The sequence below is a fragment of the Chrysochloris asiatica genome, unplaced genomic scaffold, assembly GCF_000296735.1.
Source record: "Chrysochloris asiatica unplaced genomic scaffold, ChrAsi1.0 scaffold00112, whole genome shotgun sequence".
NCBI lineage: Eukaryota > Metazoa > Chordata > Mammalia > Afrosoricida > Chrysochloridae > Chrysochloris > Chrysochloris asiatica.
The window spans coordinates 3,598,720-3,625,455 of NW_006408630.1; the positions used below are offsets into that span (position 1 = coordinate 3,598,720).

At 35.4% G+C, this 26,736-nt stretch overlaps 1 protein-coding gene across 1 annotated transcript; it reads left to right on the forward strand.

Annotated features, from left to right (window-relative positions):
• Nucleotides 1-6,499: 6,499 nt before the first annotated feature.
• Nucleotides 6,500-25,718, forward strand: TDO2 (tryptophan 2,3-dioxygenase). Its single transcript, XM_006867911.1, has 12 exons — nt 6,500-6,534; nt 6,797-6,902; nt 8,787-8,877; nt 11,270-11,340; nt 13,130-13,257; nt 14,415-14,601; nt 16,045-16,152; nt 19,872-19,983; nt 21,417-21,474; nt 22,614-22,693; nt 23,355-23,445; nt 25,565-25,718. The coding sequence occupies exons 1-12, from the start codon at nt 6,500-6,502 to the stop codon at nt 25,716-25,718; spliced, it is 1,221 nt and encodes a 406-aa protein (XP_006867973.1).
• The last annotated feature ends 1,018 nt before the right edge of the window (nt 25,719-26,736 follow it).

The window sequence follows — 26,736 nt, forward strand, 5'->3', positions numbered from 1 at the left end:
TCAACTATTTCCTCTGTGGACTTGTGTGATTCTTCTTGTTTTTGAATTATGATGAATTCTTAAGTTATTCTTCTTCATGTTTTCCAACATGAATCTTAGACCTTCTTCAAATTTTTTTATCCTTTTTTAAATTATTATTACTTCTCTTCTATCTTAGTGGTATTGAAAACTTTATCTTCCAGCTCACTAGTTCTGCCTTCCATCTCTTCTATTCTACTCCTTTGCCCTTTCAGTGTATTGTCTATTTCTTATATTGTATTATTGATCATTTGATCTCTTTTGTAGGTTTTGGATTATTTACATTGCTGTATTTATCTTATTTTATTGTTCCTGTAGCACTTTCCTGACTTCTTCCTTATGTTTCTCAACTCCATTGTAAAGTACTTTGAAACATTTTATATTCATTTTTCTGAATTCCTTCTCAGGCATTTCCAAGGCCTGTCCTCCTTTCAGAATGTAGTTCAGGTCTACCTCTAGGTCACTTGTCTCTGAAATTTTATCTTGTTTCTGAACATGTGCTGTTATGGTCATCTGTTTTTGCTTCTTGGACATGTTTAGTGTTTATCTGGGACCTTAATACTTAATTGAGTGTGTGTTTTGGTATTTTTTTATGTTTTCTGATTGCCTCCAGGTAGATGTGATCAGGATGTGGGCTTCCCTTTTCGCTCTTCTTATTGCTTAACTCAGAGTAACTTTCACAGTTGTTGTCTGCCTCCCTGGTGTGTGGCAGTTGGTATTGGTTCTTGCTTAGATTTTGGTGTTTTATTAAGTGTGAATGCAGCTTGACTATATGGCAGCAGTTGCTGTCTCTTTTTGGGTAATATAAGGATAGAAAGAGTCCCCCAAAGGTAAAATGAGGAGCATAAAACAGCAAAACAGCAACAGCAAAAATAACAAGAAAAAAAATATAACACCAAAAAACCACCACCAACAACAAAAACTAGATTGGATACTGTAGTCTAGAATCACAGAAAGGGGAGAGGAGGGAAAGAAGAAAGGAAAAAAAAAAAAATCTGTAGCCTATATGAATATGACTTTAATGTCCTCTTTTAGTTTCTTACCTTCAAGGCCATCTGATAAATTTCAAGATGCCACTGTTGGTGGTTATGCTATACCTCAGGATTTCATTTAATTTTCAGGCTGTTTTGTTTTTAAACTCTCTTTCCCTCTCCAAACCCCCTGTTCTGGCCTTTTCCCTATTAAAAAAACAGTTCATGGCTGGCTCTTGGACTAAGAATAACTGTGCTCATGTGTGGTAGAAGAACCCACTAGTGGTGGGGGCGGGGGGTGTCCACTCACTCAGACATCCCCTCTTGTCACCAGTAAACAGTGGAGGTGTGTAAACAGTGGGTGGCCAATAAACAGATACCAAAAAGAAAAGAAAAAAAGAATATCAGAACAAAGCAAAATCGATAAAGTGTATTGTCCACCTTTGTTTCAAGGTTCCCATGGCGTTATTCCATGGTGGGTCTCTTCCCCCTCTTGGTTTTGCCATTTGGTCTTACCCAACTTGTTGGCTCCGGTCCGCTGAGTCCGACAGAATCAAAAGTACGTGATTTCTTACTTCCACTACAAGTTCCACGAGCTTGTTGCTGTTAGTTGCCATCAAGTCGGTACTGACTCATAGTGACCCTATGCACAGCAGAATGAAACACTGCCTAATCCTGGGCCAACCTTACTATTGTTGCCATGCTCGAGTCCATCGATCTGCCACTTGGTCAATCCATCTTGTTAGGGCTCTTCCTCTTTTTCTCTGACCCTCCACCTTACCAAAAATGATATGCTTCTTCAGTGACTGGTCCCTCCTGATAATATGTCCGAAGTATGAGAGACAAAGTTTGGTTATCCTGACCTCCAAGGAGCACTCTGGCTGCACTTCTAACAATTAGCTATAAACCTTCAAACTTTTTAAATATTCCTACCCATGTGGTTCAGAGTTTTGGAGCTCTTCCCTGAACCCACTTTGCCTGGTATTCTGTGGTATTGCTGATGACAAACTTCATTGCACCTCTACCCTATCTGCCATCAAGCGTCGCCCTCCCCTGTTTCTATCCTCTACTTTTTTGATCTTTGCTATTATTGCTGGTGTGAGATGATATCTTATTATTGTTTTGATTTGCATCTCTCTAATGGCTAGTGATTAAGGAGCTCTGGTAGCGTAGTGGTTATGAATCTGGCTGCGAACCGCAAGGTCAGCAGTTCGAAACTACCAGCTGTTCCGCGGGAGAAAGATGAGGATTTCTGTTCCCGTAAAGATTTACAGCCTCAGAAACCCTGTACAGGGTCGCTATGAGTCGGAACCGACTCCACGGCACATAACAACAACAACAATGGCTAGTGATTATGAACATTTCTTCATATGTTTGTTGGCTGCCCATATCTCCTCCTTGGTGAAGTGTCTGTTCATGTCCTGTGTCCATTTTTAAAATGGGTTATATGTTCTTTTCTTGTAGAGGTATTGTAGATTCCTATATAGTTTAGAAATGGGTCCCTTGTCTGATGTGTCATTAAAAAAGATTTTTTTTCCCCCATTCTGTGAGCTCCCTTTTTACTCTTTTGATGAAGTCTTTTGATGCATGTAAATTTCTAATTTTTAGTATGTTCCATTCATCTATTTTATCTACCTTTATTTGTGTAATATTCAAAATGTTTGGTAGTCTGTTTATGCCCTGTTTTAGAGCCCTCACATTTGTCTCTATTTTTTCTTTGATGGCCTTCATAATTCTGGGATTCACATTTAGGTCTTTAATCCATGCAGATTCGGTTTTTGTATAAGGGGTGAGGTAAAGGTCTTGATGGCCCAGCTTATTTGGCACACAACTTTAACCATTACCATAATGAGGTTGCTTATTGGTTCTTGTGAGGATTTTTCTTTTCTTTTTGTTGAGGTGTAATTCCTACTGAATGCTATAGCATTTGATCTTTATTAGTAAGTGTTTTAAGTCCTGTTTGCTTTCAGCAAGTAAGGTTGAGTTTTCTGATGATTGAAGGTTGCTATGAGTCTTTTTCTACTCCTAATGCTGAGTTCTTCTTTGTGTAGTACAATTTCTTGAAATATTTGCTAAGCATACAGCTTGAATAAGTATAGTGAGTGGATAGAGTCCTTACACATATCTTTTGGATTTTAAATATGCTGTAGTTACTGGTTCTGTTTGACTGACTGTCACTTGGTCAGGTACAAGATCCATATGAGCACAAAAAACATTCTGGAATTCCCATTTTCCCAATGTTATCCATTATTTCTTATGATCCACACAATCAAATGTCTGTGCATTCAAAGATCAGTTTGAAAAAACAAAGTAAAGCATTGTAATGAAATGTGCGAAGACTTGGAGATAGAATACCAAAAGTTAAGAATGGGCTTTGGATTTGTCAAGTTGAAAGAATTGAAGAAAATAATTCAATCCTTGAGTTACAATATTGACTGAGTCCTGATGTGGCACTGTGGGCTAATGCATCAGATTGCAAAGTCATTTGAACTGCAAGGTCAGTGGTTCAAGCTAACCAGCTGCTTCTTGGAAACCCTACACCGTGTAGCAATGGGTCGGAATTAACTCTTTGACATTTAACAACAGCAATAGCAACAATGGGTTCAACCCACCACTCCTCTGTTTGCCATACTCTGGTGACTTGCGTGTTGCTGTGATTCTGGAAGCTACACCACAAGTATTCTAAATACCAGCAGGGTCACACATGGTAGACAGGTTTCAGTGGAGCTTCCAAACTAAGACAGACTAGAAAGAAGGAAAGACAGACTACTTCTGAATGTTTATCCACTGAAAACCTTATTAGTAGCAGCAGAACATTGTCAGATATGGTTTTGGAAGATGAAAACATAAGTAGTACCAGAATACTGTCAGAATATCATTGGAAGATGAGTCACTTCAGGTTGAAAGGAGCTCAAAATATGACTGGTGAAGAGCTGGCTTCTGAAATTAGAGTTGACCAAGAAGCATCTGGTGGTTTTGAACCACTGACCTGTGGTTAGCAACCTAGTACTTATCCTATAGTGTCACACCAGGACTCCAGAGAATTACCATATGACCCAGTAATTCCACTACTAGATATATACTCAAAGTTATTGAAAACAGGAGTTTAAACAAATAACAGGTACATGAAAGCTCATAGCATCACTATTCATAATAGGCCAAAGGTGGAAAGAACTTGAATTTCCTTCAATGAAGGAATTATGGTATTTGTTGTATGTACAATGGGGTGCTATTCCACTATAAATTTTAAACTATCAATGCATGTTACAATATTGATGAATCTAAAAAACATGCTGAGTGAAAGAATCCTAACACAGCAGTCATATTTTATAGGATTTCATTGACATGGAATTTCTAGAGCAGGTAACCTCTACTCAGGCACAAAGCAAATTAGTGGTTGCCTGGGGTTGAATAAAGGAGGAAACAGAGAGTTCCTGCTTAATGAGTATGCAATTTCCTTTTGTGGTGTTGCAACTATGTTGCAATTAAATGGATGTGATGGTTATATACCATTGTGACTTTATCCAACTCCACTGAATTGTTAACTTAAAAATGGCTAACACTATTATGCGTTTCAGCTAATAATAATAAGTCTAATGTTTCCAATTTATAGATGATAAAAGATTATTTAATTTCTCTCACCAATGTATTAACTAGTAAATGAAGGTGATTTCTCTGTCCAAAATGCCCTCACCCCAAGAGAAGAATAGATTGTTTAGCTACATGCTTTGTAAATGCACACTTGTAGTTGAACAACAAAGTTGAGAAAAAAGATTGTATTAAGCTTTCTCTGCTTACAAGCACTCTGAGGGAGAGACATCAAGAACCTTGACCCTGCCCCTCCTCCCAACAGGTCAGTTTTCCAGTGTGTAAACAAACCAAGGGTCATGTGTGAAAAGCCAAAGGGAAGATGAGGATTAGTATGTGATTTCCCTACTTCCCTGTAACAAAACCTTTTCATGTTGCTTATAGTTCTGTAAAGCTTTGCATTTTTGTTGTTGTTAAGCGCTGTCAAGTGGATTCCGATCTATAGTGACCCTGCATAGGGTTTCCAAGGAGCATCTGGTGACCTTGCAGTTTGAACTGCCAACCTTGTAGTTCAAATGGCTTTGCAGTCTGATGCATTAGCCCACAGCACCACACCAGGGCTCCTAAGCTTTGCATTAAACATGTAATAATTTATCATATAGTAATAAAATCAGGATTTAGTTTGAACCACGACCACATTAAAACTATAATAGATTTTATTTACCTTCATTTCTTTGTTTCTTTTGTTAAGGAATTTGTTATGTACAGTGATTATATCAGTTACCCCAAAGGAAACAGCTAATCAGTGGCTGAGTCACTACTGGAAATAAGGTTACCAACTCCTTAACTACTTTAGGAAATTAAACAAAAATACCTGGTTCTGGGGAGTACAATAAATGGGAAATGCTGTCTCTATGTGTAATTCTTAATAAGCACCAATGCTGTACCAAGAACAAGGTAGTGAAACTTCTACCTTGCTCAACAGACTTTGAAGCAATTGTTAAAACTTATAATAAATTATAATTTCTAGAAGAAGAATTCATCTATAACATTGTTCAGAATTGTGGGATCATGATTATTTTTGTTATAAAATCCTTTACAGTGTAACACAGCATGGATGATTTCCTGTGCCCTGACTTTGGTATAGAACCAGTAAACAAAAAATTCATTGCACCCATTTAAATTCTATTGTTATTTTGGAAGCTTAAGGGTATGTCATAAATCAACCTCTTGGACATCTGGTGGGACACTGTTGCACTGGACTGCAAACCACAAGGTCACCAGTTGAAACCCACAAGCTGCTCCGCAGAAACCCTATATAGGGTTGCTATGAGTCCCAACTGACTCGACAGCATTTAACAATAATAATAAGATAAAATTTGGTCTAGAAGCATTTTGACGATAGAATGAAAGTAGGGAGTTAGAGAAAGTATTCTGTGCCTGTTATACAAATAATTCGTTTTCCCAGATGCATCAGAGGGCAGATCTTTAAGAGTTACAAGACTCACTGAATGTGACACAAATAAATATTTGTTTTAGATGAACTCATCATATTATACATCTTAAGATAATGCCAAATGTATTCTTCCAAATGAAGTTAAATATTCCCCCATCCCCCAGCTCAAAAAAACGAAACAAAACAAAACAAAAAAACAAAACCTTGTCCTCTATTGATTTATTTAATCTTTGTTACTTTGGATATAAAAACAAATCTTGACAAGGTAGATGATTCAGTTTGGCAGAACAGCCTCACTTTTCTTGCAAACAAACTGTCAGCAGGATAATACACTCTAAGGTTGATAGAGGTTTAGTTTCTGTATCAATTTAAGTGGAAGCCCAGATAAGAGTACACAAAGCATACTGATTGGCTGGTGCAGGAGGAGCAGGATACATAAAAAGACAGCTGTAGAACATCTGGAAAGGTCAATGAGATCTATGAGGAGACAAATCTGCGTTGCTGCTCAGATAACAAAGTTTTTGCCATGAGTGGATGCCCATTTTTAGGAAACAACTTCGGGTGAGTACTTACTTCAATTCTTAGTGCGATTAGACTCTTAGAAGTAATAAGAATAGGTGCTTTATTTAAATTCTATGATGAATTTAAAGAGCAAAGAAAACTGTCATCGTTCTTTAATATATTAAAAAATAATTTAAAAATTATTACAGGTTTTTAATAGTCAACTCTGAATATAAAGTAATAAGGTAATTTTATGTACCCCTGTTAGTTAACTGTGCTTTCTCAAGTGCAACTTTTTTCTTCTCATTTATTGGATTTGCAGATATACTTTTAAAAAAACACCTGTAGAAGGCAGTGAAGAAGACAAATCACAAAATGGTGTTAATAAAGCCAGTAAAGGAGGACTCATCTATGGGAACTATCTGCATGTAAGTGGCAGGATTCAAGGGCTAAGGAGCTTCCATTGTTGTTGTTAAGTGCCGTGGAGTCGGTTCCGACTCATAGCGACCCTGTGCAGGGTTTCCGAGGCTATAAATCTTTACGGGAGCAGAAAGCCTCATCTTTCTCCCGCGGAACCGCTAGTAGTTTTGAACTGCTGACCTTGCAGTTCACAGCCCGATTCGTAACCACTACGCTACCAGAGCTCCTTAAGGAGCATTATTAGGCACTAAATTCTGCTTCGAACCTTAAGATCAGCAGTTCGAAACTACCAGCCGCTCCGCGGGAGAAAGATGAGGCTTTCTACTCCCGTAAAGATTTACACCCTCGGAAACCCTGTACAGGGTCGCTATGGGTCGGAACTGACTCGACGGCACTTAACAACAACAAATTCTGCTAAGTAACAGAGGGATATGGCTACTAATTAGTGGCCAAATAGTTTCCTGGATCTAAAGATATCAAGTTTGGCAGTTCAAGTTCGCCAGCCGCTCTTAAAAACCCTATACAGGGTGGCTATGGGTAGGAGGAACCGACTCGACAGCACTTAATAGCAAGAAAGATAGCATACACATTCATGCTGTTTCAACTTTTGTTAGAACAATTCAAAAGACACATAGGTGAAAATTCTTTTGTACAGCAGTGCATGTCACCCAGACTCTGGGAAGATTTTAAATGATAAAATACAGCATGTCCAGCATACCAACATTGCATAATTTACATAAATAAGAGCTGGTCAGTAAATTCTGGCCTATATACCAACTGCAACTGTATAAAGAAAAAAACAAAAAACTTTAAAAATCCCTGATCATAAAGTAGTACTGTTGAAGGTAGTTGTTAAGTGCCATTAAGTTGATTCCAACCCTATATAGGGTTTCCAATTACTGCTGACGTTATGGCTCAAACGGACCCTGCAGTCCTGCACATTATCATGCAGAGCCGCACCTAAAGTTCTCTTGAAATCTTCAGTTGACAAAAGAGATATTAGCAAATGAGTCCTGGTGTGGCATTGTAGGACAAGCATTAGATTGCTAATCAAAAGACTGGAGATTTGAACCCATCAGTCTCTCCTTGGAAACCCTTTACAAGGTCACGTATGAGTCAGCTGTCTCCACAGCACTTAGCAACATCAGCATTTGTAAATGAGTCATTGATATTTATGCCACTTTGTCTTTCATTCCTTTTAAGAAGAAAATAAACAAAGCCTTTGATATGTTAATTGATGGGCTTCTAAAACTGAACTGATAAAATTAAGTTAAGATCTTTTGAGTAGGCTCTCTGGGGAAATAAACGGCAGCAGAAGTCAATCAGCTGAGTTTGTTTAGCAGGTCTTACCAGCCATTTTATAAGCTTGTTGTTGTTAAGTATTGTTGAGTCAGTTCCAACTCAGAGAGACCATGTATAGGGTTTCCACAGAGCGGCTGGTGGGCTTGAATCACTGACCTTGGGGTCATGCACGTTAACCCTCATCGCCACACCAGGACTCCTTTCATAGGCTAAGGGGGTACTCAATTTCTCAGAGTGTAACATAACAGTATTTGTTATGCTAGAACCCTACCAAATACTAACTTCTAGTAATAACATTCATAAAATCCATTCATTCTTTATGACTTTTCAATTGTTGTTAGATGCCATGGAGTTGGTTCCGACTCATAGTGATCTGTATAGGGTTTCCAGGGAGCAGCTGGTGGATTTGAACTTCTGACCTAATAGTTCAAACAGACCTTGTGGTTCAGTTAATTATTCTGAGCTCCACACTAGGACTGATTCCTGAGAATCTGGGAACTTAGGGGAATTTTTTCTGTGTTGTATTCTACTTATTAAAGTCAATAAACTAGTTCTGTCCTTTCAAAATCGGTTTATTTTTCTTTTTTAAGCTGGAAAAAGTTTTGAATGCACAAGAGCTTCAAAGTGAAATAAAAGGAAATAAAATCCATGATGAGCATCTTTTCATTATAACTCATCAAGGTAAGTTGCGCCAAGGATAAGAGAATAAATTCCTCACATGCATTACTTATCAATAATAAGGGTACCTGCAATTCTTTTTGCTTTAAGATGCTGAAAGGTTAAGGACTCTGTTTAAAGTGCTTAAAAATATTTTACTATCACATACATTCTCATAGGACTTAATTCCAGGATTTATAATCACCTTTCAAAACTGCTTCATTGGGTCAAGCGGGGTTTTAGCTTTGTACAAGGGAATTTCCATCCAAATTTCACAAAGAATTTGCAAGTTGTTAACATTTCTCAACTTAAATAAAATTTTAAGTTAAATTTTATTTTAACTTAAATAAAAACTATTTTCAAGAGAAAAATATCAAATTTCCGGTGGTTTTATGTAATCTTACACAGTTCCATTTTTAGACAAAAATACAAATTTTGAGTACACTGCATTTACTCTATCGAGGTTTTTAGCTTGAGGACAAAGATTGTTTATGTACTACTTCATGGCTGAGAATTATGTATTTATAAGATTTCTGAAATCTGAAATTATTTGCCATTTTAATGAATATATTTCTAAAAGAGGTCTGTGATCTCCAAATATGAAAAATACTTGTTTTGAGATTGTCAGTACCCTAACACTGTCTCCTTGATGACCGGTACCCAGTGACTCATGTGTAGCTATGTTCTTCTTCCCTGCCAATTTTGGGTGTGATTTTAAGGGGCTGTTTGCCTCTCTGATTGGCTAAATTGACAAACTTCTGAGTTAAGGAAGTAAAAATAGAAAATAGCTTCCTGAGTTACTTACCCTGTTTTTAAATTTACTATAGTGGATTTACCCAGGAAAATCAGTAGGACAGGGATCATAGCACAGTAGCACCACTTTGGAACTGTAAATTTCAGGATTTCATCTCTTTGCCATTATAAACGGTCATTTTTACTGTCTCAGAACCTCCATTTCCACACGTGGATAATTGAAGATCAGTATTTTTTCTTCTTGCTCATAGAGTTCCTGGGAAAATTGAATGAGAGGCATGGCACATGAAAAGTAGATGTCAAATAGTAGCTATCTTTATTAGAAAAGGAGATTTTTCCTATAGCACAAAGTTAACCCTGAAAAATAGCTTCCATGAACTAATAGAAATATTTGATTTGCTCTATGCATAAATATGAAAATTAGTGTCCCCAAGTGGTGTGGCACTGTGGGCTAATGCGTCAGACTGCAAAGTTGTTTGAACTGCAAGGTTGGTGGTTCAAGCTCACCAGCTGCCCCTTGGAAACCCTATACAGGGTTGCTGTGGGTCAGCATCAGTTCAACGGCATTAACAACAACAAGTCTCTCTAAACAAAAAATGAAATCAGAATTGGGTTTACCTAATTAGTGTAGGAACATAACTTTTACCCATATGGCAGTTTCAAATAGGATGTACTGTTGTTATTGCTGCTAGGTATCCTGGAGTAAGTTCTGACTCGAAGCAACTTTATGTGCAGTAACAACTAAACACTGCCTGGTCTTGCATCGTCCTCACCATCATTGCTATGTTTGAGACATCTGTTGCTGTCACTTGTTTATCCTTCTTGTTAAAGGCCTTCCTTATTATTTGCTGATCTTCTTCTTTACCAATCATGATATCCTTCTCTACGGACTGTTCCCTCCTGATACCATGACCAAAGTATATTAGTCTTACCATCCTCAATTCAAAGGAACATTCTGGCTGTACTTTTTCCCAGACAGATTTATTTGTTCTTCTGTTAGTCCATGATATTCAACATTCTTTGCCAACACCGATTTTTCTTCAGTCTTTCTTATTTATTGCCCAGCTCTTACATACATATTTTTACCTGTCAGCGGGCTTGGGTCAGGTGCTCCTCAGGCCTTAAAGTGACATCTTGTCACTATTGTTTTATCACTTTCCCATCTATTCTGTGTCTATACATAGCTAAGATTCTCACAAAAGAACAAACCACTGCACTTTAAGTTACAGTTATAAAATGTCAAGGTCTTAAAATATTACAGTTTTTACTTAGTTTGGTGGATAATAATTTATCAGTCTGTAGGTGAAGTTGCGTATCACTTATACTATCCCATGTACCTCTAGTCTGTATGCAAGAAGCCAGGACTGAATTATGTGCCTCATCCTTAAAAGAACTAACTTATAGGTATATTGAGAAGAATAGATATAACAATAATGAACACAATAAATTTAAGATAATGTGTCTGGCATATTAAAGTGTTATCAATGCATTATCAATATTTGTTTCTGGCATAAAATTGAGAATATAAATACAATAGTGCTTAGATTGGACTTTGTTGATTTAAAAACTTCATTTTATATCTGTTTTAATGTGTTGCTCATATCACTCTTTATAATTATAGTCACAGAGCTCCATGTAATTCTTGGTTTTTCTTTTATTGCAGCATATGAACTCTGGTTTAAGCAAATCCTGTGGGAATTAGATTCTGTTAGAGAGATCTTTCAGAATGGCCATGTAAGTTATTATATCAAAATATTGGTTTAATATATTTTATGAAAGCTATAGAAAATATTTAGCAATGAACAAAACTTACCACCAAATGTGTGGTTATTATAACAACAAAAATCACCATCCTGAGAGGACAGAGTTTAGGTGGGTTTTCCCCATGCCATTGTTACCCTGAAACTACAAGGTGCTTTAAGATTTCTTTCAAATTTCTGTTTCAAGGCTCTTGTTTAGCACTCATATTTTCTCTTCCCTGAAAAATATTCTTATAAATGATGTATACATTCAAGCTAGTTAATAGCAATCATTTACTTGTTACATACCAGAATTGTATTTCTATTGGATATTAGTGTGAATCTTAACTGTGGGAAGATAGGATTAGGAATGAGGAATGTTAAATAAAAGAAAAACACCAACAAAATAAAGAGATGGAGAGAGAATAGCAGGAGGAAGAAAAAGTGGGAAAAAATGAGAGGAAGGTGAATAAGGAAGGATAAAAGGAACAGGGAGGACCAGAAAGACAAAGAATGGTAGAAGGACAGTGCAGAGAATTCGACAGTTGCAGAAGTTTGAGCTTCACTCTTCCTCCTTGCATCCTGTTGCCTCCTCCTACACCCATTTAGGTTTCACCTTAGATCTTCTACTTTGTAGATCTGCTCTAGGAGAATTTGGAAAATAGGAAAAATACTTATACAGACAGTACTCTCTCTTTGTATGTAAATGTCATCTCCATTTACATCAATGGCAAATTTGTCCCTAGTATAAAGAACAGATTTATCCAGGTGTTGCTTAATCCTAACTCAGTGGTTCACATATTACCCTGACCCTTTTGTAAAACAAAACTGAGAGAAGTTTGCTTTGAAATCAGGAGGAATAGTTTCCTAAAATTTCTTTCTAAATTATTTCCATATAACTTTATATTTTTAAAGAAAAAAAGAAATATTCTCAGTTTTTTTTTTTTTTGCACTCAACTCAGTTGCTGTTAGTTCAACATATATAGGTACATAGGACAAAATTTTGTTGCAATGTTAATCTTTAAATTAGAGATTGCCAGAATGAACATGAGAATTTTGACACATTTGAAGTGTTACCGATGTTATTGGACAATATGTATAGGAATGATTAATTAAGGATCTAATTTGCTGTGTAAACTTTCACCAAAAACACAATAAAATATAATAAAAATACATTAACAGGAATGCACTGTTGTGGCTAGGTGCCAATGAGTCGGTTTTGACTCATCATGACCCTATGGACAACAGAACGAAACACTACCAGGTCCTGTGCCACCCTCAACAATTGTTGTCATATTTGAAATCATGGTTGCAGCCACTCAATCAGTCCATCTTGTTGGGGGTCTTCCTCTTTTTCACTGACCCTCCACTTTCCCAGTGCCATTGCTACCCTGAAGCTACATGGTGCTATAAGATTTCTTCAAATTCAGTTTCAAGCACCTTGTTTTACAACTTACATTTGCTCTTCTTAAAAACATTGTTATAAATGATGATTACATTCAAGTTAGTTAATAGCAATCATTTAATTGTTACATAACATAATTGTATTTCTAATGAATATTAGTGTGAGCATTGACTGTGAGAAGAGGAAGATAGGACTAGTAATGAAAGTTAAAAATAAAAATCAAACAAAAAATGAGATGGAGAAAGAGTAGCAAGAGGAAGAAAAAGAGGACAAAGATAAGGAGGTGAATAAGCATGATGAGTATACTGCTAGTTACAGCTTGTTTCCTTCTTTTATGAATCGTAATCGACTGCTTTTTGCTTTATTTCTTAACTGTCAGGTCAGGGATGAAAGGAATATGCTTAAGGTTGTTACTCGGATGCACAGAATATCAGTGATCCTTAAACTATTGGTACAACAGTTTTCCATTCTGGAAACAATGACTCCCTTGGATTTCAATGACTTCAGGTATGCATCTGTGCTTTTTGTTGTTGTTTTAATCCACTAATATTGGGATAAAAAGAACATGTGTATGTTATGTGATATGAAGAGTCACTCATACTAATAACACCTTGCCATGTAAGCACATGATGAGGTCTTTAACAGCCAACTCTTTAATAAGTAATTAAGTACATTGTACCACTAAGGTTTACACGCAAATGAAGCCATCAATTTATTTCAATTTTTTTGTGTGTACCCTGTTTATAATTTTCAAAAAGAATTTTAGGCAACTTAAAAAGATTACCAAGATGCCTAATAAGATTTATTTAAATAAAGAGGAAAGAAAAACAGTTATTATAATTTATGTATCAGTCCGTGGAATTCAGTTCTAAATTTTCATGGAATCAAAGCTAACTGGAATGAAATGAAATAACTGTCAAGAGAAAAAGCTTTCTCTGGTACCTAAATTTGAGAAAGCAATATTTAAAGGGAATTTTTAATGCAGTCCCAGGGTGACAGTTAAGCACTCAAGCACTAGCTGAAAAGTTGGTGATTTGAATCCATTCAGAGTCAATTTGGTAAACAGTCCTGGAGATCAATTTCAGAAAGCCTTGAAAACCCTATGGAGCAGTTCTGCTCTTCACACATGGGGTGGTCATGAGTAGGAATCAACTTGATGACTACTAAGAACTTATCAGATGCATTATATGATGTAATAAGCAATATCTCCAGTATGCTTTCAATCAACAAAAGAGAGGTAGAATTATTTTTTGTGGGATTTAAAAAACTTCAGTCTTAGTACTAACTTTATAAAGAAGGTTCACAAGGATATAAGAGTTTGGATGGTTATTTGAAGTAAGAGTGTTAATGCTTTTGGTGGCTTGGTAGGATAAACACTGGACTGCTAACTGCAAGGTTGGCAGTTCAAACCCACCAGCCACTCCTCAGAATCCCTATACAGGGTTGATATGAGTCAAAACCTACTCAGTGACACTTAACAACAATAATAACAACAATAAATCATAAATACCCTTAGCCTTTGTGGCTCTTATTCTTGGTAATATCCAATAGAGTGAAATGGACAAACTCTCACTATAGTACATACAGAGACCATTATAGTGATTTCTATTTTCAACCTAAATTTCCTTTCTCTTCTCTTTTCCTTCTTCCAATTATTCTCAAAGAGAGTATTTATCTCCAGCATCAGGCTTCCAGAGTTTGCAGTTCCGTCTATTAGAAAACAAGATTGGTGTTCTTCAGAGTATGAGAGTCCCTTACAACAGAAGACATTATCGTGATAACTTCAAAGGAGAAGATAATGAACTGCTATTGAAGTCTGAGCAAGAAAAAACACTTCTGCAACTAGTGGAGGTATAACCTCAAGTCCTTCCTCTAAAATGTAACTCAGTGCATCTAGTTAATTACTTTTGCACGAATTTATTTTTAAAATCCGTATTAAAGTTGTATCACTTGTGAAAAGAAGAACAGAAATGAGTTTTCTAAAATACTTACACTTGTAAATTTTGTTTGCTGAAATACTTAAAATATCAAGAAAAAATATTCAGGACCATTTCAAAGACATCAGAAATCAGATGGCTGAATGGCACTCACTAACAGCAACAACTCATCTAATTAAAGCAATCTTTGTAAACATCTCTACTAAGTAACCATCATTGAGCTGATTTTAAACTGAATGTGGCTCATTATTTAATAACTTGTACAAGGGGGTTTAACAAGTTTATGGAAAAATTTCATAATCTAACAATTCCATTTTTCCATGAACTTTGTAAACCTCCATTTCCTTTATTATATCCCATATTTGATAATTGCCACCAGTTTGGTATATTTCTTAACAAAACTAAATAGTAGACTAATAGACTGCTCAGATATTTCTTAGCTTGGTCTATAAATAGTCTTGTGGAATTATCCATTTGTTCCTTCCAAGTAAATTTATAAGTAAAACGTATGTGGTTTTTAAAAACTTTGCCTTTGCAAATCAAACTATTCTTCTGGTGAGTTAGACTATAATTCCCTAAATATTATAAATGTTTATTTGAGTTAATGCTTTATGTATATGTATCATATGTAAGTATCATATAAAGTCTTATAAAGGTAGGGAAAAACTCACAAAGCTAATACAGAAACTCAAAATTGGTTAATGGGAACCCAGAGAGATGCATGGATTAAGTTTTGTGTCTAGATTTAAAAAGTGTGTCGCATCTTAAAACAACTGTGGGCAGTTGATATCACAAAGTCCTAATTATACCATGTCCTCACATTCCTTCAGCTATTAAGACTGATGTGGTACTATATGATAAGCCTTGGACTGCTAACCAAAAGCTTTGTGGTTCAAACCTACCAGCTACTACTTGGCAGCCCTTTATCTTTCTATTCCAATTTTCAATGAACTTTGTGGACTCACCTCTATTTCTTTCATATATCCCATAATCATTGATTCAGAACCAACATGAAGGCACTTAACACCAGCGACAACACTAAGACATAGATATTTTGAGAAAATAAACCACCAGAAGACCTTATTAAAGTAATGACTTCATAGACATAGAACAAATTTGAGATTCCTGTCATCATGTATTTTTTAAATAAATAAGGAATAGTAAAAATTATTGATTATTCTAAGACTTTAGAAAATAAAATATGATCAATTGCTATTTAATAAATAAATTAAAATTTATGACATGTACTTCTCAAAACTATAAAATTTACTGGTTCAAATTTATATATTTTAGTTATAATGTACTTTGCATATTTTAAATATTTTCATATAGTCACCTAAAATATTATTTACTTAAGGCATGGCTGGAAAGAACACCAGGTTTAGAACCACATGGATTTAACTTCTGGGGAAATTTTGAAAAAAATATTGTAAAAGGCCTGGAAGAGGAATTCATAAGGATTCAGGTATTTATGATATTTGAGTAATATTACCTTTATTAAAGAAGTTTTTGGGAATTTTATTTTTATCATTCTTCATTTTTCTCTTAAATTTCAATTTTTCTTCACTTCTTTTTCTTTATAGATGTCTTATCATGGGATGTATTACATGACTGACTTATACATGCAAGGTTTTATTCCAAACAAAAGTCTTAAAACATGTGTCTGCAACCAGTGGATTGCTACATAAAAATGGTCTCAAGTAACACAGTTGTCTTAGTCTGTTTAGGATAGCCTTAAAATTTTTTTAAAAATCCAATCAAAACTGTGGCCTCTCAGGACATAGGTGAGGTCAGTTAAATTTAAGGCAGAGAGGTTTGAATGACTGTTTTTGGAATTCCAGTGGGGTAATCTTATAGATTGTGTTGAAGGACACAGAACAAATATAGGCATTTATTATAAAGCTTTAATGACATTGAAAACTGCATTGGTGAAAAAAAGGTTAGGAAAGTTGTGCTGAGAATTTTTTTCCCCATCACAACAATGCACCTATTCATTTTTCAAGGGTAGCAAGGGCATCTTCTTGGTAAACTGTATCCCATCCACCCTATGCCCTGATCTTGTCTTGTTAGACTTCTTCCCCCCCCCCCCCCAAACTTAAAGAACATTTAAAAGGATATCATTTGAGATCCTCAAGGATGTTTTGAGTGGACCCTTACCCTAAACAGACTAAGACAAGTGTATGACTGAGAGGAGTGGTCTGTAGTCATTCACTGATTACAGACATATTTAAATGGTTTGTTTAGAATAAACTGTGATGGAAGCATAACAGCAATCATTTTAACTTACCCTTGTGTTTTATATTTTGATTGGCTGCATAAGTGTCTTAGTTATCTAGTTATATAACAGAAATTCCACAGATGGATGGCTTTAACAAACAGAAATTTATTCTCACAGTTTAGAAGGTTAGAAGTCCGAATCCAGAATGCTGACTCTGGAGAAAGATCTCTGTGTCCTTTTTAGCATCTGCAGACCCATCATGCCTTGGAGATCTCCATGTGTCTTGGCATCAGTTTTCCTCTGTATCTAAGAGCTTTAGAATGCAGGGACTCCAGGTCCAAAAAACATACTCCACTCCTGGTTTTTAGTTCTTGGTGGCTGTGGGTCCCTCCATCTCTATTGACTTCTCTCTCCATGTATCTCTCAGAAGAGATCTACTCAAGATAAAATTTAATCCTGTAGATTGCATCTGGACTCATTAACATCACAGGAGGGAGGATTTATAACACAGAATAATTATATCAGATCAGAACTGATCCCATAAGATCATATCATGGCGGTAATTACATTATATTGGATCTCATTATGTAGGTTGTAACTACATTTTAACTGGTAAACCACTGAGAACACTGGCCCAGCCAAGTTGACCCAAAACTTTAACCATCACAATGGTCGTATTTAAAGCACAAACTTTGAAGTGACACTGCATGGGTTCAAATTCCCACTTCCACTTCTTAAGACCCACCATAGGATAAGTATAAGCACTGAATTTGATTAGAATTTATTAAGCATTTAGAACAGTAGTTAAGATAATTATTTCTTCATTTCTCATCTACTCCTCCAACCAGTTCAATCTATCTTCACAAATGATCTCTACTATGTACCTAAATCTAATCTTTTCATTTTCCTTTCAGTAGCATTTAATAGTAATGACTACTGAATCTTTTTTGAACATTTGTATTTGCTGGCAGGACACTGTTTCCATCTAATTCCCTGGTTTCCATTTCTGTACCCTCTTTTTAGATTCATACTTTGTTCTCTGTCTAGTAAATGGTGGAGTATCTAAATACATTGGTGTTGATCCATTCTATTCTCCTTCACGAGATGAACTCATTTATACCCATCCCCTCATTATTTATACCTTGAAAATTCAAAATATTTATCTGTGGCTTAGACGTGTCCTTAGATTTAAGACCATGAATCTACTCTTGGGTTTTTCAAATGCACACAGACAAAACTAAATGTTTGAAATCACCACCTCTGTCCATGCACATATCAACATGATCTTCTCCAAGTTGGGGAAATTTGTCTCCTACAAACTATCTAGTTTTTCAAGGCTGACACCTATGAATGATCTTTTGTATCCGATCTTTCCCGACTCACTTATTCAAATTATTATCAAATCCTACCAATTCTACCTTCTAAATATCTGTCAAATATCTCCCTTTATGGCATAGTGGCTGCTGCAATGGCTGTTGTTGTTGTTGTTGTTAAGTGCCATCGAGTCGGTTCCGACCCATAGCGACCCTGTACAGGGTTTCCGAGGGTGTAAATCTTTACGGGAGTAGAAAGCCTCATCTTTCTCCCGCGGAGCGGCTGGTAGTTTCGAACTGCTGTAGCATAGCAATAATTGTGAAGATGATACAAGACTGGTCTGGTCAGTGTTTGATTCTGTTGAACATAGTATCTGATATGACTCAGAACTGACCTAAGGCCAACAGTCTCCCTTTAATTCCCCAGCAATTCTCCTATATTGCCGTTGTTTTTCATCTGTACTAAAATTACAGCCTCTAAACTATCTTCTCTATTTCAGTTGCTCAATTTCAATTTATTCTTCATGCTACTGTCTGAGTAACCTTTTCAAGATGCAAATTTGATCACATATCCCATGTGCCTAAAACTTTTTTGTAGTTTTCCTGTTGATTTTAGGATAAAGATATGAATCCTTAACTTAGCCAATATGGCTTCTCATGATTTTGCATGGTATAACTATACTGAACTTCTTTTATTAGATCCCATTTAGTTATTGAAATTGTTATGTTCTCACTCAACATCAGATCCATTGTATGCATTATTCTCTGGACTTTAATGCTCTTCTGTAATCAAACACTTCTCATCCTTCAGGTCTTAAGACATACTTATACTTCTTCAGGAAGATCTTTTCTGGCTTCCTTACTACTATAAATGTTTATGGCACGGATACTGATCCTTTATAGCATTTTCTGTGGTTGCAGTTTGATGCCTACATGATTATTTGATCAATGTTTTATTCCAATTAGAATATAAACTGTGTGAGGTCAGGGGACTCTTTTTTTTCTCAGAATTCTATCTCTATCACCTATCAAGACAAATGACAATAGGTGCACATTAGATGTTTATTTAATGTATCAGCAATTAATTGATAAGAATATGTTACACAGTGTGGTCATTCTGTTGAATCAAAGATAATGGGATTAGCTTCAACTAAAATAATTATTAATTCAAAGAAAAACCTCTTTAAAGGGATAAGTATATATTGAATAGATTTAAAAAAGAAGACAGGTTTTCCAAGAAATTTTATTCACAGAATGCAATATTGGAAATAGAATTTCAGTAGTGTTCACAGTTCTTGTAAGAATCCTTACTTTTTTCCTAGTAGTTTACTTTGCCTCTTTTGCTAAGTAATTTCTTCCTAAAATTAGATCACTACTGACCACTATGGCTAGCTCCAATTTTATCCATCTGAATCTATTTCTTGTAATATTTATAAAATGATTATTTGAATTTAATGAATGAATTTAACTTACATAAAAGGATACAACCCATGAGTGTGTGGAATGTGTCTTTCACAAAATAAAATTTGTAATATTGGATAATACAGTAAATGCTCCAAATACACCCATTTGATCACTGGAATGTTCATTTCTATTGGCAAAATAAGAAACTGTTTTTTCTTTGGGGAATTTAGTGCAGTATTTTCTCCACAGGCTAGGGAAGATTCAGAGGAAAAAGAGGAACAAATGGCTGAATTCCAGAAGCAAAAAGAGGTGTTACTATCTTTATTTGATGAGAAACGCCATGAACATCTCCTCAGCAAAGGTATTATGGCATTTAGGAATGTGAGATTAAGATATAATTAGATAAGACTATCAAACATTGCCTGGGGGAAATAGAATAAAACTTAATATGCTACTCATAAATACAAGAATGTTATCTATGAGATGTTATTAGTTTTCTATGCTCAGTTTATTTCAAAGATGTTAGTAATCATAGTTTCATACTTATGTCAGACATTAGGATTATCAAAATACATTGAACATATTTCTTCAAATAAATTATAGCTTAATAGGAACAGATTGAAGGATAATTTTTGTGATTTTAAATATTTGAGTTGAGGTAGGAGAGAGAAGGGAAAACGACTGTGAGGACAAAGCTGGCTTTTCAGAAGAAATACGTTTCTCAAGCAGGCTAGAAAAAGTACACATTTTGACTTTTGGCACAGCTGATAGTATTGTGATTGCTGTTGCATTGATTCTGACTCCTGGTAACCCCATGTGTTGTTAGAGTAAAACTACTCCATAAGATTTTCTTGTCTGTAATCTTAGTGAAAGCAGATTGTCAAGACTTCTGTTTTTGCTTGGTGGCTTAAACCACCCATCTTCATACTCCTATGGTTTGCAACACCAACAATTATTATTGTTACTAAGGAATTAATCAGTGCCTTCACTAATTAACCCCCATTTAAAAAATATATTAAAGTTTTGTGTTTATCATATTTGGAACTTGTATTCTAAGCTGCAGAAAACATTTTTGAAAACAGAAATAAAAACTAAATTTTTATAAGTACAAGGTATAATTAAAAGACAGTTTTAAAAGAAACTAGTATTAAAAGTCTGTAAACCTAAAAGTTATTAGTCTCAGTTTCTTGAAAAAATCAATGAAGCAAACAAACAATTAAACAATTGCAAAGTGTTGTTTTCTACAATAAGGTATGAAGCATTGTATGAGAGCACACAAATGAGATTTTAGATAATTTTTACGCACCTCGAAGTGAAGTAGACTGTCTTTAAATAAATTTGAGAAAATGACTTCAAATGAAGCCTATTCATAATTATTTTCTACATATTGCCCTGAAATGACATTTTAGTGATTTGAGAGTTTAAAGTTTGTCTTATAAAGTTAAAATAATATTATATATAATAGGTTTTCACATGGGGTTGTTGTTGTTGATGGTGTGCCGTGGAGTTGGTTCTGACTCATGGCTACCCTGTATAGGGTTTCCAAGTCTATAAATCTTTAGGGAGCAGAAAGCCTCATCTTTCTCCTACAGAACGGCTGATCGTTTCCAGCTGCTGACCTTAAAGTTAGGAGCCTGACTCGTAACCACTACGCTACCAGAGTTTAGGACTAACAATTTAAAAATAAAACTCACATTATTTATTAAAGACATACAGGAAACTTAATTATTTATGGTAATGATGCCAAAATTAATAAAATACCTATTAAACTAAAGCTCATTGTGTATTTTTCAGGTGAAAGACGGCTGTCATACCGAGCGCTTCAGGGAGCACTGATGATATATTTTTACAGGTATGCAAAGAAGAAGAGGAAATGCAAATCTGAAATTGAAAGAGTGGGCATAACTAATAAGAACAACCCTTACGGGCTGCAATCAGTTTCTTACAGTCACACAGGTTAAAGAGAAAACAGAAAATAACTTAGGGACTCAGGGAAGCAGTGAGGCTTCATGAGCATTTTCACTTGTATATGGTAAGGATGTAGATTTATCCTTGAATTGGGTAAACGCACACACACATTCACAAAATAAGCAACTATCCATTTTTATGAAATGCTACAAAGTATGATGTGACATAGAGCTTCTTAAGGAAACAAATTTTATTCTATTTTAGAAACTTGGTGAATGTGTTCTTTCAGCAACATTATCAGATTTTTTTTCCCCCTGTTTTATAAAATGACAAAAATGAATTAAGGGATATCATCTTATAAGTTTTTTTTATTATTATTATTATTTAGCAAGTTCATGCAAAATTGACTTTTCTGTCTAAGATGTTTAAGATGTCCCTCAAATGTCCACTTCCTCCTTGTGTGTGAGGGTTTCCTCCTCATGAATTTAATGCAGAACAGCAATGGGTGGCCTACTAGCAAAGTGGCCTCATCTACCTCGTCCTGTTTACTGGATTGTTTTTCCTTCCTTGGATTTATAGATTTATTTATTTAATCCTCTCATAGAGCTTACTTCAGAATGTCAGCATAAACGATTTTTATTCTTTTCCTAAACTCTTGCTAAAGTCTTGTTACTCAACTTTACGTGCTCTGAACAGAAAATGTGTTGAGAGAGTTGAGGGTTATATGGAAAGACAGGAAATAAAAACAGTCATTGTCTTTGTGTTTCATTATTTGTACCTAGAAGAATCTTGTTGATGATTGTTGTCTGAAGAAACTTTTGAGCAAATTTTTAGCGATAATCTATACTATGTGTGATTCAGTCTATTCATTTCATGCATATTATATGAAATATTCTAGATTTTTTACATGAATGTTACAAACTGAATTTTTGAGATGAAGAAACTGAGATTGAGAGTAGTCCAAAGCTGCACAGCACCTAAGAGGCAACGTTGACACTTATTTCCAAGAATGACTGATTATAAAATTCATGCTCTTCCTAATATACTGCATTTGTTTGAACAGATTTATTTCTTTTTTTTTAGGGAAGAGCCTAGATTCCAGGTCCCATTTCAATTGCTGACTTCTCTAATGGACATAGATACACTAATGACAAAATGGAGATGTGAGTCCTCTCCTCCTCCACCCTGTCCTTAGCTCATCATCCTGTTCTTTCCTTCTTCTGTTTGCTTTCTCTCTCTCTCCTTTTTCCTCTTCTATGTATGGCTGAGTTGTAGTTTTAAAAAGCAGTCTGACACTCTCAGGACAGACTGATCCAGTAAACATAGTAGGCCTGTGCCTAAAGTCTACAATACTTTTGTAGACCTATGAGAATGTTTAAATCTACTTTAAATCACAAAGAAGAAAATGATCTTATAGCTCAAAGACAATGATTTAATACCAGTATATGATATTAATATGCTTACCTTTATGCCAATTTAATTATAAAATAGAATTTTCATTTTCTTTTTAAATTGAGGAAGGCATTCACTAAGCAAAAGCTCTAATGACTTAGGGAAGTCATAATAATGTGGCCCTGCTCTGCCCTATTCAGTTGACAAACCAAATGTAATGTTGAATGGAGTAAAATGCACGTAACCTCCCACAGTGGGGTGCCAGGCAACCTAAGGGTCTCTTCAGACTTTCACTCATGAACCTTCCATATGGCTACCTGATAAGGGGTCAGACTTTGCTCAGAGGCAATAATCATTACCAGCCCCTTGCTTGTAAACCATTAAGAAATTAATGGCAGTAAACTATCCATGGAGTAATTTGTGTTTGTCTAGATAACCACGTCTGCATGGTGCACAGAATGCTGGGTAGCAAGGCTGGCACTGGTGGATCCTCAGGCTATCAGTACCTGCGCTCAACTGTGAGGTAAGAGAGGAAAGCCACCTTTTCATCTTGCTGGTTGTTCCCAAGTCTCTGTTTTCCCGTATATTTGGGCATTGTCTAGAAAAAGTCACTATATTTGCTCCTGTTTGACTTTCTGACAACATATTTTAGTTACATAAGATATTTAAAAGTCTGTGGATGATGCACAGGGTTAATGCACTCCACTCTGACTGAAAGGTTGGAAGTTCAAGTCCATCCAGAGATACCTTGAAAGAAAATCCTGATGATCTACTTTCAAAATATCAGCCATTGATAAGTCTATGTGGTACAGTTCTCTACTCTGGCAATGGGTGGTGGCCTTAAGGTGAAATTGATTTGACAGCAATGATGTTGTGTTTGCTTTAAATTGCGATCTTTGGAATTCTTTGTATAAAATTATTAATTATTGAAGTTCATCATTTGATCTGGTGATGAAAACGGACATAGAACCAATGACTAAATGACTTGTGAGGAACTGTTGTTGTTGTTAAGTGCTATAGAGTTGGTTCTGACCCATAGTAACCCTGTGTAGGGTTTCAGAGTAGCAGGTGGTGATTTTGAGCTGCCGATTTTGTGGTTCAAATTGACCTTGCAATCCTGCACTTATTCTACAACACCACAGGAGTAAATATTGGTTATAGCCAGGCAGAAATGTCTTCCACCAATTCTGGCTCAAGAATTTGACTAGATTGAAACTGCCAGCATTATTCACTAATGTCATCTTGGCCAGATGAAGTAAGGAAGGAACACAAGAAGGAAGGAAGGAAGCGAGGCATCTTGTTGGAAAAACTTACACACGTCCATTTGGGAAAGCATACTCAATGTAAGAATAAATTGGATGTTCACATTTAGCCCCCAAATTCCTCATAGCAAATTATTTTATCCTTGTTTTAAATTCATGGGTTTTAACTTCCATCATTTTTAAAAAATATATTCTAACTTTCCCTGCGAATAAACCCCACATTGATTTTTTAAATTATTTGGCTTGCATTTTCATCAATTTGTCATAGTTTCTTTTTCTGGTGGAAAAACCTCATTAAATAGCCAGTGGTTGTACAAAATAAGCACAGGTGTGATCATGGGAAAAATTCCCATAAACTAATTATTTCCAGTGTATCAGCATCTCATTAAACTTCACAAAGACCCAGAAGGAAGAAATTACAGTTTTTATTATATAAAATAAGAAACCATGGCACTGAGGGTTTTAATAAAAACTTGTTCAAAATGATTGTACATGATAGAACTAGTTCTTGAACCTATATTTATTTGACTTTAAAGGATAGTATTCTCCTGTTATAATACTGAATATTGTGAAGTAGTTGACTGTCAAACTCCAAAGGAATTCTAAAACTACTTTTACAAATATACATTATACGTTTAAGATGTTATTTCAACGTGTTAGTCCATCATGGCAACTATTTTTCAACTAATTTGTAGTTGGGATATATTCCCCAATGAACAATTAAGAAATTGATATGGTCTGAGTCCTGGTGTGGCACTGTAGTATAAGCAGTGGACTGCTAACTACAAGGTTGACAGTTCGAACCCACCAGTTGTCCTCAGAAACCTACTACAGGGTCGCTATGAGTAGAACCAACACAAGGGAACTTAACAACAACATAGCGTGTAAATTTATTAGTTTGCATACCATCCTTTTAAAAGTAGAACATGAGAGAAACAGCCTGACAGTAGTATACCTCTAGGTTCTAAGCCAGGCACACATGCTCTACATCAACCAAACACCTAATACTGTTTTATAGGCATGATTTTGGAAGGTGGAGTAAGAACTAGGCAGTCTTAATTTTAATCTATAATGTTGTGTACCAGAGATTTAATTCTGACTAATAGCAACCTTATTGACCTAGAACTACCCCCATAGTGTTTTCTTGTCTGTAATCTTTACAGAAGCAGATCCCCAAATCTTTTAGTTTAGTAGCTGAGTTATTAACTGTTTCACCACCTACATGTATAATATATATATATCTTACATATGTATAATATAAACATTGAATACAAATTGCTTATGACAAAATATAATAACTTAGATGTGAATTTTTTGGATATAAACTTTAAAATATTTTGTGTTAATGAATCTAAAATGTCTGTATATATGTTTTTCCAGTGACAGGTACAAGGTATTTGTAGATCTCTTTAACCTTTCAACATACCTGGTTCCACGACACTGGATACCGAAGATGAACCCAATCATTCATAAATTTCTCTACACGGCTGAATATTGTGACAGCTCTTACTTTAGTAGTGATGAATCAGATTAAAATCATCTACAAAATCTGAAGAATATTGATTTCTCACTATATATATTTTTCTATGAATTTTCATGAGAATACAAATAGTCCTAATATATGTATATAGAGAGCCAAACACCACAGTGTTGATTTCAAATCAATTCCCCAAAATCATTTTATTATGTCAAGTTTGTGATAAGATTAAGCATTAGGATCAGAAACAATTCAGTTAAATGATAACATTGTATATTGATCATTTTCCTAGTAAAAACTCAATTTCCCCTGATATTCTCCTTAGTCCCATAGTATAATCATTTTCGTATTGTTCTAATTTTTATGATTGTAAACTTGAGCTAGTTCAAAATTTTGTACAATAAAGTGCTTCATTTTGTACAAAGACTTTTATTCAATTAAAATGTTTATAAATAATAAAAATCAGTCTTTTACCATGTATTGTTTTTAAAAATTTGTTTCCATGAATTCTTGATGACCAATGGCCTGAAACTTGCCTTGAGTTTCTTTATTGAACAATTACTGCAGAAGCTCAGCATTGACAGGAGCATTTCCAACTCTTAGGAAGACTCTGTGGAGCAATGAAGACACAGGACCCATGTCCAGTTGCTGGAACACATTGAGATTCTTTTTACTTTATCATCTGCTTTGGTGGTGCTGACTTTCTTCATTATTGTGTAGTCCAACTTCTTCTGGCTGGTTCACAGCCTCTAACATCTTTAGACACATGGAAGGGCAATGGAGCTGTTTCCCCCAGCTTTGGTTTTCTGATCTAGGAGGTAAACCTAGACACAACAGAATTGAGGTACATGAGAGTAGCTGTTTTGTCTAAGGAATAACGAATGCTCGTTTAGGAGATGTATTCAAGCCCAGCAAAGATCTGATTCTTCTTTTACTTTTTTTTTTTTTATTATGAACTGAGTGATAGTTTATATGGGAGCATATTGGCTTTACACCATCATTTTATTGCAATGATTACAATCTCCTCTGTGCATCATCATTCAACAGTATTTGCTTCCGTTCACTCTGGTTTTTT

Excerpts from the sequence above, each read along its gene's own strand:
- TDO2 (XM_006867911.1), top strand. The coding sequence starts at position 6,500 with ATGAGTGGATGCCCATTTTTAGGAAACAACTTCGG. Across the intron at positions 6,535-6,796 it reads TTTTTAGGAAACAACTTCGG|ATATACTTTTAAAAAAACAC; the intron begins GTGAGTACTTAC and ends TTGGATTTGCAG. Across the intron at positions 11,341-13,129 it reads AGATCTTTCAGAATGGCCAT|GTCAGGGATGAAAGGAATAT; the intron begins GTAAGTTATTAT and ends CTTAACTGTCAG.